Source organism: Girardinichthys multiradiatus, chromosome 8, assembly GCF_021462225.1.
Source record: "Girardinichthys multiradiatus isolate DD_20200921_A chromosome 8, DD_fGirMul_XY1, whole genome shotgun sequence".
NCBI lineage: Eukaryota > Metazoa > Chordata > Actinopteri > Cyprinodontiformes > Goodeidae > Girardinichthys > Girardinichthys multiradiatus.
The window spans coordinates 27,197,715-27,213,404 of NC_061801.1; the positions used below are offsets into that span (position 1 = coordinate 27,197,715).

Consider the following 15,690-nt stretch of genomic DNA (forward strand, 5'->3'; position numbering starts at 1 on the left):
AATATGAACATTTCTGTTTAGCATACTTCGCTGGCCCCCTAATCCAACTACGAGACAGGTTACAAAGTTGTTAAACTAAATCAAGCCTCCTTATTCTAACACATTATGTTTTCCCAGAGTTAATCAGACGTCTTCTCTTCTCAGATGGAACGAAAAGAACGAAAGAGTCCTTCCTCTGACACACTTTATGAGGTGGTGAGTTTGGAAAGTGAGACGGAGAGAGAAAAAAGGAAAACCTCAGCTAGTCCTAGCATACTCCCTTCTGGGCCCAGTACCATGGCTCCTTCACCGCCCGAGGATGATGAAGAGGAAGGTAATCAGACATCTGTCTGCTATACAATACAAGTGGGAGCTATAAATTAGTTTACACATAAATGCTGGAGACAGCCCGGCCCAAAAAATAATACAAAGTGGAGCTCCTAAGGCCCTTAAAATTAATAAAGCTTACACCATGCAACATAAGTGGGTTATTTGTATATTTCTTATCTGATTTATACAGTACTTCACATAAGAATCAAAATTATTTCCTGTGAGAAAGCACCAAATTTAGACATGTAGTCTAGAGGAGTTGAAATCATGCACTTACTTACAGAACTGTTTGTTCTGTATCGTTCTGGGTACAGAACCAGCAGACGTGTTTTAGTCAGTGATTTCTGCTGGACTGTAACAGGTGACAAAGGCTACCAAAAGCAAAAGAACAGTTGTAGTTGTTGGTAGGTTTGTTTTGTAGCTGCAATATTTTTGTCTTTCTCAGATGCTTCTTAAAAAAAATTGTACACCAAATTAAGTCATTTACAGCAGAACGTTCTTCTTGTAGATTCTGTTTATATGGTAAAATCTGCATGCACAGACCTTATTACTCACTAAGCAAAACACCTTATTGACCCAAGTTACTATTTTAAAATTATATTACCATCTTTTCTATGTTTTTCTCATTTGTCCAACATGTAAGAATAAAGCAAAACTCAGCTAAAATCTTAGGAAAATAACTATTCCTCATTAATGTTTTGCATGGCTAATCCATCATTTTGCGTCTTGTTTGCGTTGCTTTGTGTCCAGATAACGACGAGCCCTTGCTCAGCGGGTCTGGTGACGTTTCAAAGGAGTGTGCAGAGAAGATCCTGGAGACCTGGGGAGACTTGTTGTCCAAATGGTGTGTATTTGTTCCCTTATTAATTTGTTGTTTTACTCTGCACATTACTACATTGAATAGATGTAGATTGGGTTGTCTCTATGCAAACAGTCATCACTTGCTTATTACAGCTTGTTAGGATGCTTTCCCCCACCACTGTAATTTATGTAACTCAAAACTTGTGATCAACTCTATAAAAACCTCTTAAATTCCCTGTAACTCAAATTGAAAGCCTTCACTTTTCTCTGTGTAATTTTCAGTCTTGATGTTCTGCTTGGAAGAACAATTTTGATAAAATATTTTTTATTTATTATGCATGTAAATTTATATATTTTAATGGTGCTCTGTAGATTTTTGTTTTCTTCTCCAATAAAAATAATGCCTACATTGAGAAAGGAATCATAAGATGAAGGCCATATTGCCCTAGCCCTTTAGGAGATTTTATTATATTCATCTTTTTCAATTGTGAGTAAATAAAGAGAAGAGTGTTCTTGCAATGTGAGGTTGAAGTCCTCAGGTAAATCACAGAAAGACCTTTAAAGTCTTTATACCCTGAGGACCAAACCTGGCAATGATTGCATCACATCTATGAACGCGCTCAAATAAAAATTACCTTCGCTGTGTCTGCAGAAAATGCCACGAGTTATGTGACATGACCCTTGGAGCAAATAAACTAATAACATAACAGTAAACAGATTTAAATAAATTATAAAAGATGGGTGAAAGTAAGTAAATCATTAGGGAGTTGGAAATTCCAATGCTGAGAGAAAACATTTTCCTTCTTACAGATTGCTTCTATTTTTGCTTTGTTTGCCACACTTAAATGTTTCAGATCATCTAACAACCTGTATTAGATAATAAGCTGAGAAAAAATGCATTTTTTAAAACTGTTTATTAAAGCAAAGAAACCCTATTCAGATCCAAGTAATTGCCTCCTAAACATAATAATTCTTGTTCCACCTTGGTAAGTCTTTAACTTTGTTGTGGAGGAATTTTAGCCCACACTTTCAGACTTGTGAAGGGATTTTAAAAAAATCCTTTTAATTTCTTGTAGTTTTTTTAATTCAGTCAGAGATTGAGTTGCTGGTGTGCTTTTTGTCTTCCTCATGCTGCATAACCCAGTTGTCCTTGAACGTACGGTCACAAACTGATGGCCGGACATTCTCAAGTCGTCCAAGTCCTGAAGCAGCAAATCAGCCCAGACTATCTCACTACCACCACCATGAAGAAACTCTCCCATAGATCCAAATTTTGCCCAGTCTGTTTTATGTTGAATTGTGACCACCAGCATTAACTGAGGCAAGCGATGCCTGGAAAGCTTTAGATGTTCTTCTGTGTTGTTTTATGAACTCCTGGATGAATCACCAATGCGCTCTTGGTGTAGATTTGGGAGGCGGGCCACTCCTGGGAAAGTTCACTACTATACATTGTCGTCTTCATTGGTGAATAAGGACACTCTGTGGTTAACTGGAGACCAACATCCTTAGAAATGGCTTTGTAACCTTTTCCAGACTGGTAATGTCAATGACATTTCTCTCTTTTTAGCCTGCTTCATGTTGTCAGACAGGTTCTATTTGAGTGTTTTATTGATTCTACATATCTGACAGTAATTATCCTTGATGTGGCTAGGGAATTTATATCCGCTTTCTAAAGAAGATGGTTAAAGTTTAGTAAGGGGGGGATTAGTTTCTCTCTGGTTTGTTTGGACAGCTGTTTTCATTATTTCAGAACTGCATTTTGTATTGTCTCAGGTAATCTTTACGTTTTTTGATGATCTGAAACATGCAAGTATGGCAAAAAAGTGATAAAAGAAGAAATTTGTGAGACAGATTAATGGTTTTGTCGGACCACTGAATCTCTTTGCATTGATATGTCTGTGCTTTATTCTAATATACATGCTGCAAAATGCTGAATTTCTAAATAGTTGCACATCAGACTTAGAAAAAGTGGCTTCCGAGCCCATATAACATTTGGATATGTTTGTAAATAAAAGAAAAATATTAAATTGTGTATCAGTTGACATTTTTTTGCTATATTGTTTTACTGCCATTGCCAAGAATTGGTGGGTTGTGGAAAAAAAGCACAGCTACACTAAAAGGTAGATAAATTACACACACAAGTTAAATATTTAGGACCACATGACCGAAAATAGCTTGTATTTGTATTGTTAAAAAAATTTTTGTATTCAGGATTGATTGCTTCCTCTTGTGGAAAGTGGGAGCTTCAGGAAGTAAATCTGTTTTTATTTGTCTTGGGTTACATAAGGAGCCCTCATTCTCATAATCCTGGTCTCATGAACCGTCAGTCGAGATAAACCTCAACTCTTTATGACTATTGAAAACACAATTTTACTAGCCCAAAGAGGACACGGGCATAAAAAAAGGCAGGGTGGTTGAACATTATGGTTCTGTGTTTTCCTCTATCTCTTCTAGGCACATGAACCTAGCAGTGCGTCCAAGACAGCTGCCAGCGTTGGTGCGGAGCGGCATCCCTGAGGCACTCCGCGGGGAGGTGTGGCAACTTCTGGCGGGCTGCCACAACAATGACCACCTGGTAGAAGAATACCGAACTCTCATCACAAAGGTAAGACCTCACAGAAGAATTGTTAATAATTAGGACAAGTCTGCACCTACTGGGCTTTTTTGTGGATAAAGACATTAAAACAAATGTAAATTATCTCATTAATATTTGTTCCAACCTGTCGCTATGAGTGTAGCCAAACCCCATTTGAAAGAATAACTCCGCCCCCAGACAAATTTTGAAAAATGCCATCAAAATGGGCGGTGCCAAGAGAGACTGAGGGGCACAGCCAGGTGTGGGGATGAGCGGAGGGGGTTAAGTGGGGTGTGTTCAGTAGGACAAAGGAAAGTGGAAGCTGGCTTAATTTGACATATTGAAACATGGAGAGTGAGCATAGCGATGTTGGTAGTTTCGCTATGGATAGATCTTTTGAGGTAAAGGATTTTTCACCCCCCCTCATCACCAGAGGTTAACGGAGGCTTTATGGAGCCCAGCGGGTCTGAGTCTTATCAGTTCGAGCTGCTGGATCAAAGCGCTGACCAGCAATGCCCGAAGCCAGCGCTGTCGAGGCAATGGAGGAGGAATTCCGACTCCTGACTCGCAACGGGGTTCAGTGTCTGAGTGAGATGGTTTTATATTCAAACGCGGGGCTGTGACATAGATATGTACCAAGCTGTGGTTTTTAAACCAATAGGAAATTTCAACTGCAGTGGCCACCGTTCAACCCAAAGAGGGCAGCATTCAGACGGTTTTAGGACAAATATTGCAGAATTAAACAAGTTCACGTGACATTTAAAAAATATCAGAGTAACTTAAAGATAGCACACTTAATGCCCAATTAATATAGCAAAAAAAGGTGATTTGGGCTTTAGCTCCTCTTTAAGGTGTACAAGCAGCCCAGATTTTGTTAGGGTCTTATGCTTGGACATTTGCCTCTTTTCCATCCTTGGTTCCAGCACCGCTCGGTTTCGATCAACTAGATCTCGCTCTACTCTGCACGAAAGCTGTTGTGTTTTCCATTGACTCGCTAACAGTTGGAGTTATGGCTTGAAGCCCCGCCTCCAGCTTTCAGCGTCATGCTCTCTGCCATTGTTAACCCTTACTGTCTTATGGTTCTGTGCGAACCTATGAAAAAATTCGTTTCAAGTACAAACATTGTAAGTAAAATAAACTCTCACCGTTGCGCATGCTCCAACTGTGATTTCGAACCGACGGCATGGCCTTGGGTTTGACCTTCCCTGGCCACTGTGGTACTTAATATTTTTGTAGTCGCTTTTGAGGTTTTTGAGCCTTTCTCGTCAGTGTGGTAAAATACATGGCTTGTCATTCTCTGCCTCGGCGAACACCTCATGCCGCTGACATACGGCCTACCACGCTCTTGACCAATCAGTAAACAGTATGTTCACATCACATTTCGCCCCTGCGCAGCCCTGAGAAGGCCAGTACCGGGCCAGGAAAGGGAAAAGAGTCAGAGGTGAAGGGAAGCTGAATGAAACTAAATACAGAAGAAAAAAAATCTTCTACAGCTTTTCCGTCTGAGTAGTTCCAATGCCTAAACAAGGCTGGTGCTACTGGTGGTTTTTAACCGGTTCTGAAAAAGAACTGGTCTGCTTTTCCAACACTTGACAGCCAAGTTGGAACCACATGAATCAGAAGCTTTTCCTTCTAGCACATATTTTTGTCTAACTGAGGCAGGTTTTTTTTGTGTCATTTTTCTTGGAACATTGTTGCTGTTGTTCTCTTTGGCAACCGTCCTAATTTATTTTTAATGATTTAGGAGCACACCTCAGGGTCCACCAGTGGCCATGTTTTATAAGATTTTAGTCACACGTGCTTTTAAACTTGTGATGGTCACGGCCGTCGCTCGGTAGATAAGGCGATCAGATAACTGTTTTATGCAAGCTCTTCACCGTTCTTCCTTGACAGAAAATATTTTGTATAGTGAAAATTCAATTATATATTTTTTCTACTTTATGTAGAACAAAAGTGTTTGCAGAATGTACAGTGGCTCTCCACACTTCTTGACATCCATGGTACGGAGAGATTCCAGTGTAAAAAGCAGCAAAAATGAATGTATTTTTATTGCAGAGTTATAATCTCACACTGAAATGTTAAATAAAATCTGACTCATAAAATGATAACATTTATTAAATAGTGAGAAAGGTTACTTTTAATAGTTTTGTTTTACAAAATCACTAGTGCCACACTAATTACCACCCTGTAACACGTCCTATAAGATAAATTTCACAGAACCTTTTTTTTTTAGTTTGTGTGTGTGGTTTTTTTTTTAAACACTGTGTCTTGGAACTTGACAATGGGAAAGACAATAGAACATGCCTTCAATCAGGAATATTGATGTTCATTAGCCAGGAAAGCAGTTCCTCGCCTAAATTTGTCTTAAGTCAGTAATAAGGGTGCTAATTCTGTTTGTACTATGAACATTGAACATTTAATGAGGGAAGCTATGTGTTTTAACTGGATGTGTCAAGATGAAGGTTCAAATCTATCAAATTAAACTCTTGCAATATAGACTGACTTATATTTTGTGTGAAATATTGTATTATTGTTGTTCATTTGAATATGTGTATTCGCATATCTGCAAAGTAATGGCGTTTAGTGTTTTAATTCCAGGATGGTAAAGAAATGTCTTGCATTTCAGAGCTTGGGTTGCACTTTGTGGTCTGTTTGAATGTGATTTGATCCTTAGATGGTTTCCTCCTTGTTTGTAGTTTGAATTATTGTTTTGCGGTCTCTGTTCTTATGTAAAATCTACCTCCCCAGCAGCATACTGGCTCCCACGGGGTGAAAATTTGTTGGCCTTTTTGCTTTCTCATTTCCGTCCCTCCTATTCCTCCTTGGATATTTTCTTATCACCGTCTGTACCTGAAGGCTGTACTTGTGGTCTTGAAACCTGTTAAGTCTCAGATGAGTACTGATCAGTAGGGAAAGTCCGTTGTAATACAGTTTTTACAGCTAAATGTCACAGAAGTCATGTTCTTTTCCTCTTGGCATGAATGGTATGATTAGAATCTCGACTTTAATTTTGACATTAATAACAATGAATAGCCACTGGACAGAAGGCTGGACAGGAATTCATTACAAACGCTCTTAAGCATTCAAGATATGTACATCACCCAGCAGACACTCACTAGGATTTGTGTTTTTTTTCTTTTGGTTTGTTTGCTGGCTTTGAACAGGAATAGTTTAGAAAATGTCCAATGAAACGTTCTACTTTTATTCATCTCACCTTCTACTTTCCCAAACTCCTGCAGTTCAGTCTGATGTGAGCTCTCAGGCATACAGTGCAACTGGAATAACCTTTTGTTATTTTACTGTATGGAGTGGAAAACAAGGCTGAAAATAACAAATATGGTTAAAAGTGTGCAAATAAGATAAGTTGTGTCATATAATAGGAATATTACTTGTATTCATATCAGTATTGCCATTGTTATCAGCACTAAATCAATAAAGTATTTTTTCCCTGTACTGCATATAACAGTAATGCTTACCTAATTAGCAACATTACTTTCTCGTTGTTTATTCTGTCTTCATTGTCTTCAACTCACTTTTGTATCCAATTTCCTCTGTGAATCTGACTCACCCTCATAGAAAGCAAATTTACTGCCTTAAACTGTTAACCTGTGGAGCCCCAGCTAATGGCTTGATATGAGGGACTCTAAGCTGTAGATATTGTGGTCTGCATGTGATCTGGGGCCATTCTTCCTCTCAGCAAATATTTCTGAATACAGCTCTCAAGGTGAGACAGTTGGTCAGGATTACTTTAATCATCTGCAAGTTTTGTTTCAGTTCAGCTCAAAAATGTACTCCTACTCGACATCTTCCGCTTTATCTGGGACCGGGTCGCAGGGGCAGCAGACTCAGCAGACACACCCAGACGTCCCTCTCTCCAGACACCTCCTCCAGCTCCTCTGGGGGGAGCCCAAGGCGTTCACAGGCCAGCCGAGAGACATAGTCCCTCCAGCGTTTCCTGGGCCGTCCCCTGGGCCTCCTCCCGGTGGGACGTGCCTGGGACACCTCCCAAAGAAGGCGTCCAGGAGGCATCCGGTATAGATACCCGAGTCGCCTCAACGAGCTCATCTCGATGTGGAGGAGCAGCGGCTCTACTCTGAGCCCGTCCCGGATGGCCGAGCTCCTCACCCTATCTCTAAGGGAGTGCCCGGCCACCCTACGGAGGAAGCTCATTTCAGCCGCTTGTATCCGGGATCTTGTTCTTTCGGTCATGACCCAAAGTTCATGGCCATAGATGAAGGTAGGAACGTAGACCGACCGGTGAATCTCTCTTCACCACAACAGACCGGCACAGCGTCTCCATTACTGCAGCAGCCGCACCGATCCGTCTGTCGATCTCCCACTCCATTCTTCTCTCACTCGGGAGCAAGACCCCAAGATACTTGAACTATTCTACTTGAGGCAGGAACTCCCCTCCAACCTGAAGAGGACAAGCCACCCTTATCCGGTTGAGAACCATGGCCTCGGACTTGGAGGAGCCAATCTTCATCCCAGCCGCTTCACACTTGGTTGCGAACCGCCCCAGTGCATGCTGTAGGTCTTGGCTAGAGGGCGCCAGCAGGACCACGTCATCTGCAAAAAGAAGAGACGAAATCCACTGGTCCCCAAACCAGACCCCCTCCGGCCCTTGGCTGCGTCTAGAAATCCTGTCTATAAAAGTTATGAACAGGACCGGTGACAAAGGGCAGCCCTGCTGGAGTCCAACATGCACCGGGAACAGGTCTGACTTAGCGCCGGCAATGCGGACCAAACTCCTGCTCCGCTCGTACAGGGACCGGATGGCCCCTAATAAAGGGCCCCCGACTCCATACTCCTGGAGCACCCCCACAGGGCATCACGAGGCACACAGTCGAATGCCTTTTCCAGGTCCACAAAACACATGTGTACCGGTTGGGCAAACTCCCATGAACCCTCGAGTACTCTGCCGAGGGTATAGAACTGGCCCAGTGTTCCACGGCCGGGACGAAAACCACATTGCTCCTCCTGAAGCCGAGGTTCGACTATCGGTATGTATGCAAGGATTTACATGGATTTACATGGAAGGTTGAGTGGAAGGAAAAAAATGTTATAGAAAAAGTTGGCCAAGCACACGTATGTGCAGCCTTGACAGGACTGCAAAGCAAAACCTATGCAAGAAACTTTCTTCACACCTAGCCATGGGCTATTCGCCTCTATGCCAGGCTGCATTGATGCAATAGTTCATGTAAAAGGAGCCCCAATCAATTATTGGTTGAATTGGAGTGCATTTACTCTACATCACATGGAAATGTGTTTCAGTAAGCCCACATTTCTGTATTTAAAATTATTTTGTGACTCTCCGTCCTCATGGAGGGTCTCAACTACTGTCTGCTGGACAACTTTCAAGTCAGTTGTCTTCTAATGATTGTGCAGGCCATTACAGGAAAACGTTATATATTAGAACTTAATTTTGAGTTTTCATTAGTTATAAAACATAACGATCAAAATTAACAAAAATACACACATGAAATATATCAGTCTGTGAATTCCACTTTCTAAATTGAATTACTGAATTAAATAGACTTTTCAGTGAGTTTCTAATTAAAAAAATTCCTGGGACTGTAGGAGAGCTAGCCTGATTATCAGTCAGTGCAATAGTTGGAGAGGTATAATAAAGAGTAATGTGAGCAAAGTAGTTTAGAAAAACTGGGACAAATGTAATATTTGAATATTATACATTAAAGTTCAATTTATGTATTTATTTTGCAAGTTTTGTAGAGTTGTAGAGAACCGCTTAAAAAAAATTGAGGGCTTGCAGCTTGGATTTATTTGACTAAAATATTATAAAGTACTGCGGAGTGAACTGGTGCTTGAACTACTTTTGTGTTAAAAACACCTATATAGTAGTCGATATGGAACATTATTACTTTTCTGTCGGTTCAAATGGAAGAAATTTTGGATTGTTAGGTTGTATATTAGTAGTTGAGCATGATGTTTTGTTGCACTGTTATTTTATAATTTTTTATTCAACTCATATGCAGCCAAATACCAGCTTTCTCTCTCTCTCTCTCTCTCTCTCTCTATATATATATATATATATATATATATATATATATATATATATATATATACACACACACACACACGCACACCTTGTTTTGCGATATGTAGTGAGGACCATCTGTTGACTCCCATTGACTTCCATTGATTTTCAGTCATTTTCAACCCTTTCTATGCCCTAACCCTGACAATAACCCTAAACCTAACTATTACCAGTGCATGCCTAACCCTAACCTTAACCTAAAGTCAATTCACACCTTAGTCCTAAACCTAACCGTTAGCAAAATAGGTCGTGAGGACCAGCAAAATGTCCTCACTTTGGTACAAACAGTCCTCAATTTGATGGTGAAATCGGGAAAATGGTTCTCACTGTGCTGCCAAGACAGGAACACACACACACACACTACCGAAACTTTCTCATTTAATGGTTTTCTTTATTTTCATGACTATTTACATTGTAAAAGAACCTTATTTATGTTTTGTATTTTAGATTACCGTATTTTCCGCACTATAAGGCGCACCGGATTATAAGGCGCACCTTCAATGAATGGCCTATTTTAGAACTTTTTTCATATATAGGGCGCACCGGATTATAAGGCGCATAGAATAGAAGCTACTGCAGTCAAACGTTTGACTGGGGTTGCGTTATGCATCCACTAGATGGAGCTGTGCTAAAGAGAATGTCAGATAAGTCAGTCAGTCAAACTTTATTAATACACTACAAACCAGCGTTCTGATAACTCCATTCACTCTCTTGGTAAGGTCTCCTCTACATAGAATTCTATTGAATAGAGCCAACCGCACGTTAGGAATGCATTGGAGTCTATGAAGTTGAAGTTTAAATCAAAGGTTAGTTAAAACGTGAACGGGAACTTTTCCCTGATTCAGTAAACACGTAAAAGAAACAGTTTGATGCACTAAATCAAACGTTAGTACTGTTAATCTTTCCTGTTTCTGTCCCCTGACCGTAGTCTGATGACACAGGGGAGACGCTTTCTCCAGGGCCGAAGTTACTAGTTTCCTCGGGGTTAACTCCCTCACTCATACGTTGCTGAGTTGAGCATGAAGAAACAGCATCAAAACACTGAGTTGTTGACGAGATTCGGGGTTCTTTTTAATGACTTTGCAGCACGTAAAAACACAGGCCTTACAGACTCATACACCGCTGCTCCGGTCGCCGTTTCTACCCACCCCACACACACAATAATACCGACGTCACTCCTTCACTCTTGATTCTCAGCTACGGCAGCACACAGCGCCACCTCTGTCTGGAGGAGTAATGTCAACATCTTCCATACACACACACACGAAACATACACCCCACACACAGAGCTTCTAATCACATATAGTTCAAGCAATTCCTGCAACAGTACATTCAAACGTTATACACACACAAGTGGTGTTGGACTAGGACTAAGCACAGTACAGGTGTTTACCGCTATTACTTCGGCGACGCCCCTGACTACGGTAGCCGTATTGCTGCAAGCGGTGCGGCTTTGTAGTTAACCAGTCGTACTGAAACATTTTGACAGAGCGCCGTGTACAACCAGTATGGATCAACCAATTAACCAATTGATCCATATATAAGGCGCTACGGATTACAAGGCGCACTGTCATTTTTTGAAAAAATTAAAGGTTTTTAAGTGCTCCTTATAGTGCGGAAAATACGGTACTCAAAGTAGCCGCTCTTTGCTATGATGACTCAAATATTAACCTTTGGCCGTCTTTCAATGGACCTCTGGGAAGTTCTTTCAAGACTCTTTGGAAAACCATTTCAGGTGACCAACTCCTGGAGCTCATAGAAAGAATGCCAATAGAGCAAAACTGTAATCAAAGCAAAGGGTGGCTATTTGGAAGAATCTAAAATATAAAAATGTTTAGTTATTTTTATAACCTTTGGTTTACTGCATAATTCCATGTGTGTTGATTTACAGTTTTGATGCATTGGTGAGAATATACAATGTAAATAGTCATGAAAATAAGTGAAAAAGTGTATCTAAAGATAGTTTTGAAATGAAGCGAGTCAGGACAGGACGTTTCACAGCTTAATTTTTCCAAGCCTGTTTTCTGCAACACTCTTCCATTGGCATTTATATTCACCTCCATGTATGTCTACGTGCTGCATATTTTATTAATACTCAATAATTTGGTGGAATAAATCTTACAGTGTACTGTTGTTTGGTGGTTAAACCTGAGCTGCATGAGTAATACCTGCCTTATTTGCTTAAAGGTGAGCAGAATTGCCTGGAAAACAGTGTTTTGCTCTTTAGATGTGATTACCTAACTCTAGTAGTAATTTAAAATCACCTGCAGTTATATAGATTAACTTCTTGCACATCATTGATTATTTGTACATATTTATGCAGAAATTAGATTTGTTCTTTTGACCAGTTGTGCCGCACAGTTGGTTAAAGCTACTGTTTGGCTGCTGGCTATGTCAGCTTCTGGACATGTTACATAAGGAAGCATAGTTCACACAGGTGACAGAGGGCCATGACAACACGCTTTACTTTTCCCCCTCTGTTCTACCACTCTGTTCTTATCAGCGTCATTGTTCTGTTTTTGTCCCAAACTTCTCCATGTCCTCCTCTTGCTTGATGAGCTGCTTCTTTTCAACTTCCATCCTCACCCACATTGCTTCCCTTCCTTCAGCCCTTTAGTTGTACTGTCATCTATTTTTAGCTCCTCGTGTACCGTGCTGAGGAGGTGCGTGAAAGCAGGGAAGAGTGTCTGGATTGTCGGGGAGAAAGGTGCAGGCGCGGGGGTGTGCGTGTGTGTGTTCAAGACTGTGTGGGTGTGTCTGAGTCTCCATCACGCTGCCCGAAATTTCCTTGCACGAGGCAAAAATGTGCACTCTTTAAGTCATCAGGGATTGGACACAGAAATTGCTGTGCTAAATCTGACAGTAATTACAACGCACAGAATTTACTAATTTTGGATATTGAGTAATTCAATGTAATCTGCCTATCATGTGAGCTAAACGTGAGTGTGAGTAATTATAGGTTCTAATCACATGCTGATTTGACCATGTGATTAACCGCCCCAACAGTGTTGGGAAATGAAGTGATAAAAATATTTAGACTATGCTCTGTCCATGGGGTTTATTTTATTGAAGCAAGTCTCCTGTGAAATACAGGAGCAGCATCTTATGGTTATATATAAAATCAAGGACGCATTGATAGATTGAAAGTGTAAGACTTTCAAAAGTTTGCCCAGTCTGAGCTTATTTTGTCTTTTAGATACTGTTTTTCTAAACAAATGTACCAATGAATTGGCTACAGATTGGAATGGGCTGATTTTTTTCCTTGATTGCGTCTGATCAGTATTCGTTAGGTTAAGTACAAAAAAACTAGAAAAAAAATCTACATTCTTTATTATTCATTTAAGCTAAAAACAATTTTAATTAATTTTTACACAAATCCGATAAAGGTTAGGGAAAAAAAGCATTGACGTTTATAAATGCGGACAATCTTGGATTTTGTTTAATTTTTTGTGCCACATATTTTTCTTTTTTAGGTAAAACAAAATGGCATCAGTCAATGTTTGAATCATCATATCCCACCTCAAAGAAAACTAGAAATTTATATTGGCCAGGAAAAACCCGAACGGTGCATCTCTCGGTTTTAACCCCTCTGCTTTATGTTTCTGGTTTCCATATTTTAAAATATGTTTAACTTAATTTAACTGCTTTTATTTCAGACAGAAAAGCAACAACTATGCCTACAACTTCTGAAATAATATAAAATATTGATTATTCCAGCTATAATAATGTTATAACATTTATTCACTTTTTATTTTGATTTTGAGGTATTAACTTAACCAAAAATATTGCAAGAACTCTAAATCTTGTTATACTTTTAAGTGGTCGATGGACAGATTGTTTTACCTTTTTGTTGTTCTGCTCTTTGAGTATTAGTGGGTATATAAAAAGCTTGATTAGAAATATTTCCGAACGATATGACTGGAAAACGTTTCCAGTTTTGAAATCGGAAATTTTCAAACCTACAGGTCCTTCTCAAAATATTAGCATATTGTGATAAAGTTCATTATTTTCTATAATGTAATGATAAAAATTTAATATTCATATATTTTAGATTCATTGCACATTAACTGAAATATTTCAGGTCCTTTATTGTCTTAATACGGATGATTTTGGCATACAGCTCATGAAAACCCAAAATTCCTATCTCACAAAATTAGCATATTTCATCCGACCAATAAAAGAAAAGTGTTTTTAATACAAAAACGTCAACCTTCAAATAATCATGTACAGTTATGCACTCAATACTTGGTTGGGAATCCTTTTGCAGAAATGACTGCTTCAATGCAGCGTGGCATGGAGGCAATCAGCATGTGGCACTGCTGAGGTCTTATGGAGGCCCAGGATGCTTCGATAGCGGCCTTTAGCTCATCCAGAGTGTTGGGTCTTGAGTCTCTCAACGTTCTCTTCACAATATCCCACAGATTCTCTATGGGGTTCAGGTCAGGAGAGTTGGCAGGCCAATTGAGCACAGTGATACCATGGTCAGTAAACCATTTACCAGTGGTTTTGGCACTGTGAGCAGGTGCCAGGTCGTGCTGAAAAATGAAATCTTCATCTCCATAAAGCTTTTCAGCAGATGGAAGCATGAAGTGCTCCAAAATCTCCTGATAGCTAGCTGCATTGACCCTGCCCTTGATAAAACACAGTGGACCAACACCAGCAGCTGACACGGCACCCCAGACCATCACTGACTGTGGGTACTTGACACTGGACTTCTGGCATTTTGGCATTTCCTTCTCCCCAGTCTTCCTCCAGACTCTGGCACCTTGATTTCCGAATGACATGCAGAATTTGCTTTCATCCGAAAAAAGTACTTTGGACCACTGAGCAACAGTCCAGTGCTGCTTCTCTGTAGCCCAGGTCAGGCGCTTCTGCCGCTGTTTCTGGTTCAAAAGTGGCTTGACCTGGGGAATGCGGCACCTGTAGCCCATTTCCTGCACACGCCTGTGCACGGTGGCTCTGGATGTTTCTACTCCAGACTCAGTCCACTGCTTCCGCAGGTCCCCCAAGGTCTGGAATTGGCCCTTCTCCACAATCTTCCTCAGGGTCCGGTCACCTCTTCTCGTTGTGCAGCGTTTTCTGCCACACTTTTTCCTTCCCACAGACTTCCCACTGAGGTGCCTTGATACAGCACTCTGGGAACAGCCTATTCGTTCAGAAATTTCTTTCTGTGTCTTACCCTCTTGCTTGAGGGTGTCAATAGTGGCCTTCTGGACAGCAGTCAGGTCGGCAGTCTTACCCATGATTGGGGTTTTGAGTGATGAACCAGGCTGGGAGTTTTAAAGGCCTCAGGAATCTTTTGCAGGTGTTTAGAGTTAACTCGTTGATTCAGATGATTAGGTTCATAGCTCGTTTAGAGACCCTTTTAATGATATGCTAATTTTGTGAGATAGGAATTTTGGGTTTTCATGAGCTGTATGCCAAAATCATCCGTATTAAGACAATAAAAGACCTGAAATATTTCAGTTAGTGTGCAATGAATCTAAAATATATGAATGTTAAATTTTCATCATGACATTATGGAAAATAATTAACTTTATCACAATATGCTAATATTTTGAGAAGGACCTGTATTATACCTTCATGCTGGATACTGGCTCTTGCCTCTTATTATTCCCAAACAATATTAACACTTCAACCAGAAAACAGTATCAAAAGAGGGGTCATTAAATATTAGAAAACACGAAACTGCAATATTATTGTTGAATATTATGATCATAGCAATTGCAGTTAACCCACATTTTCCTCGCTGCATTTACCTGCTTGTTTCAGGTATTCCATAAATGACAATGAAAGACCATCCAGCTGGTCAGATATATTACTAACAAGCAAAGTTGCATATTTTGTAGGCTGCTACATTTCAGGTGCTGTCCTTAAAACTGCTTGGCAATACTATATCTACTTGCATGGATTTTACTGTCCTTTTTGCCCACATCTGAAACAAATC

General features: G+C 40.2%; 1 protein-coding gene across 6 annotated transcripts in view; it reads left to right on the forward strand.

Annotated features, from left to right (window-relative positions):
* Positions 1-15,690, forward strand: part of LOC124872277 (rab GTPase-activating protein 1) — a 92,637-nt gene that overhangs the window by 27,113 nt on the left and 49,834 nt on the right. For all 6 annotated transcript variants that reach the window (XR_007039238.1, XM_047372065.1, XM_047372068.1 and 3 more), the window contains 3 exons: positions 145-313; positions 1,060-1,153; positions 3,565-3,715. Coding sequence is in view for 5 of the 6 variants with exons in the window: in XM_047372065.1 (XP_047228021.1) it covers positions 145-313; positions 1,060-1,153; positions 3,565-3,715 (414 nt within the window). In the remaining variant the exon portion in view is untranslated. The remainder of the gene's footprint in view (positions 1-144; positions 314-1,059; positions 1,154-3,564; positions 3,716-15,690) is intronic.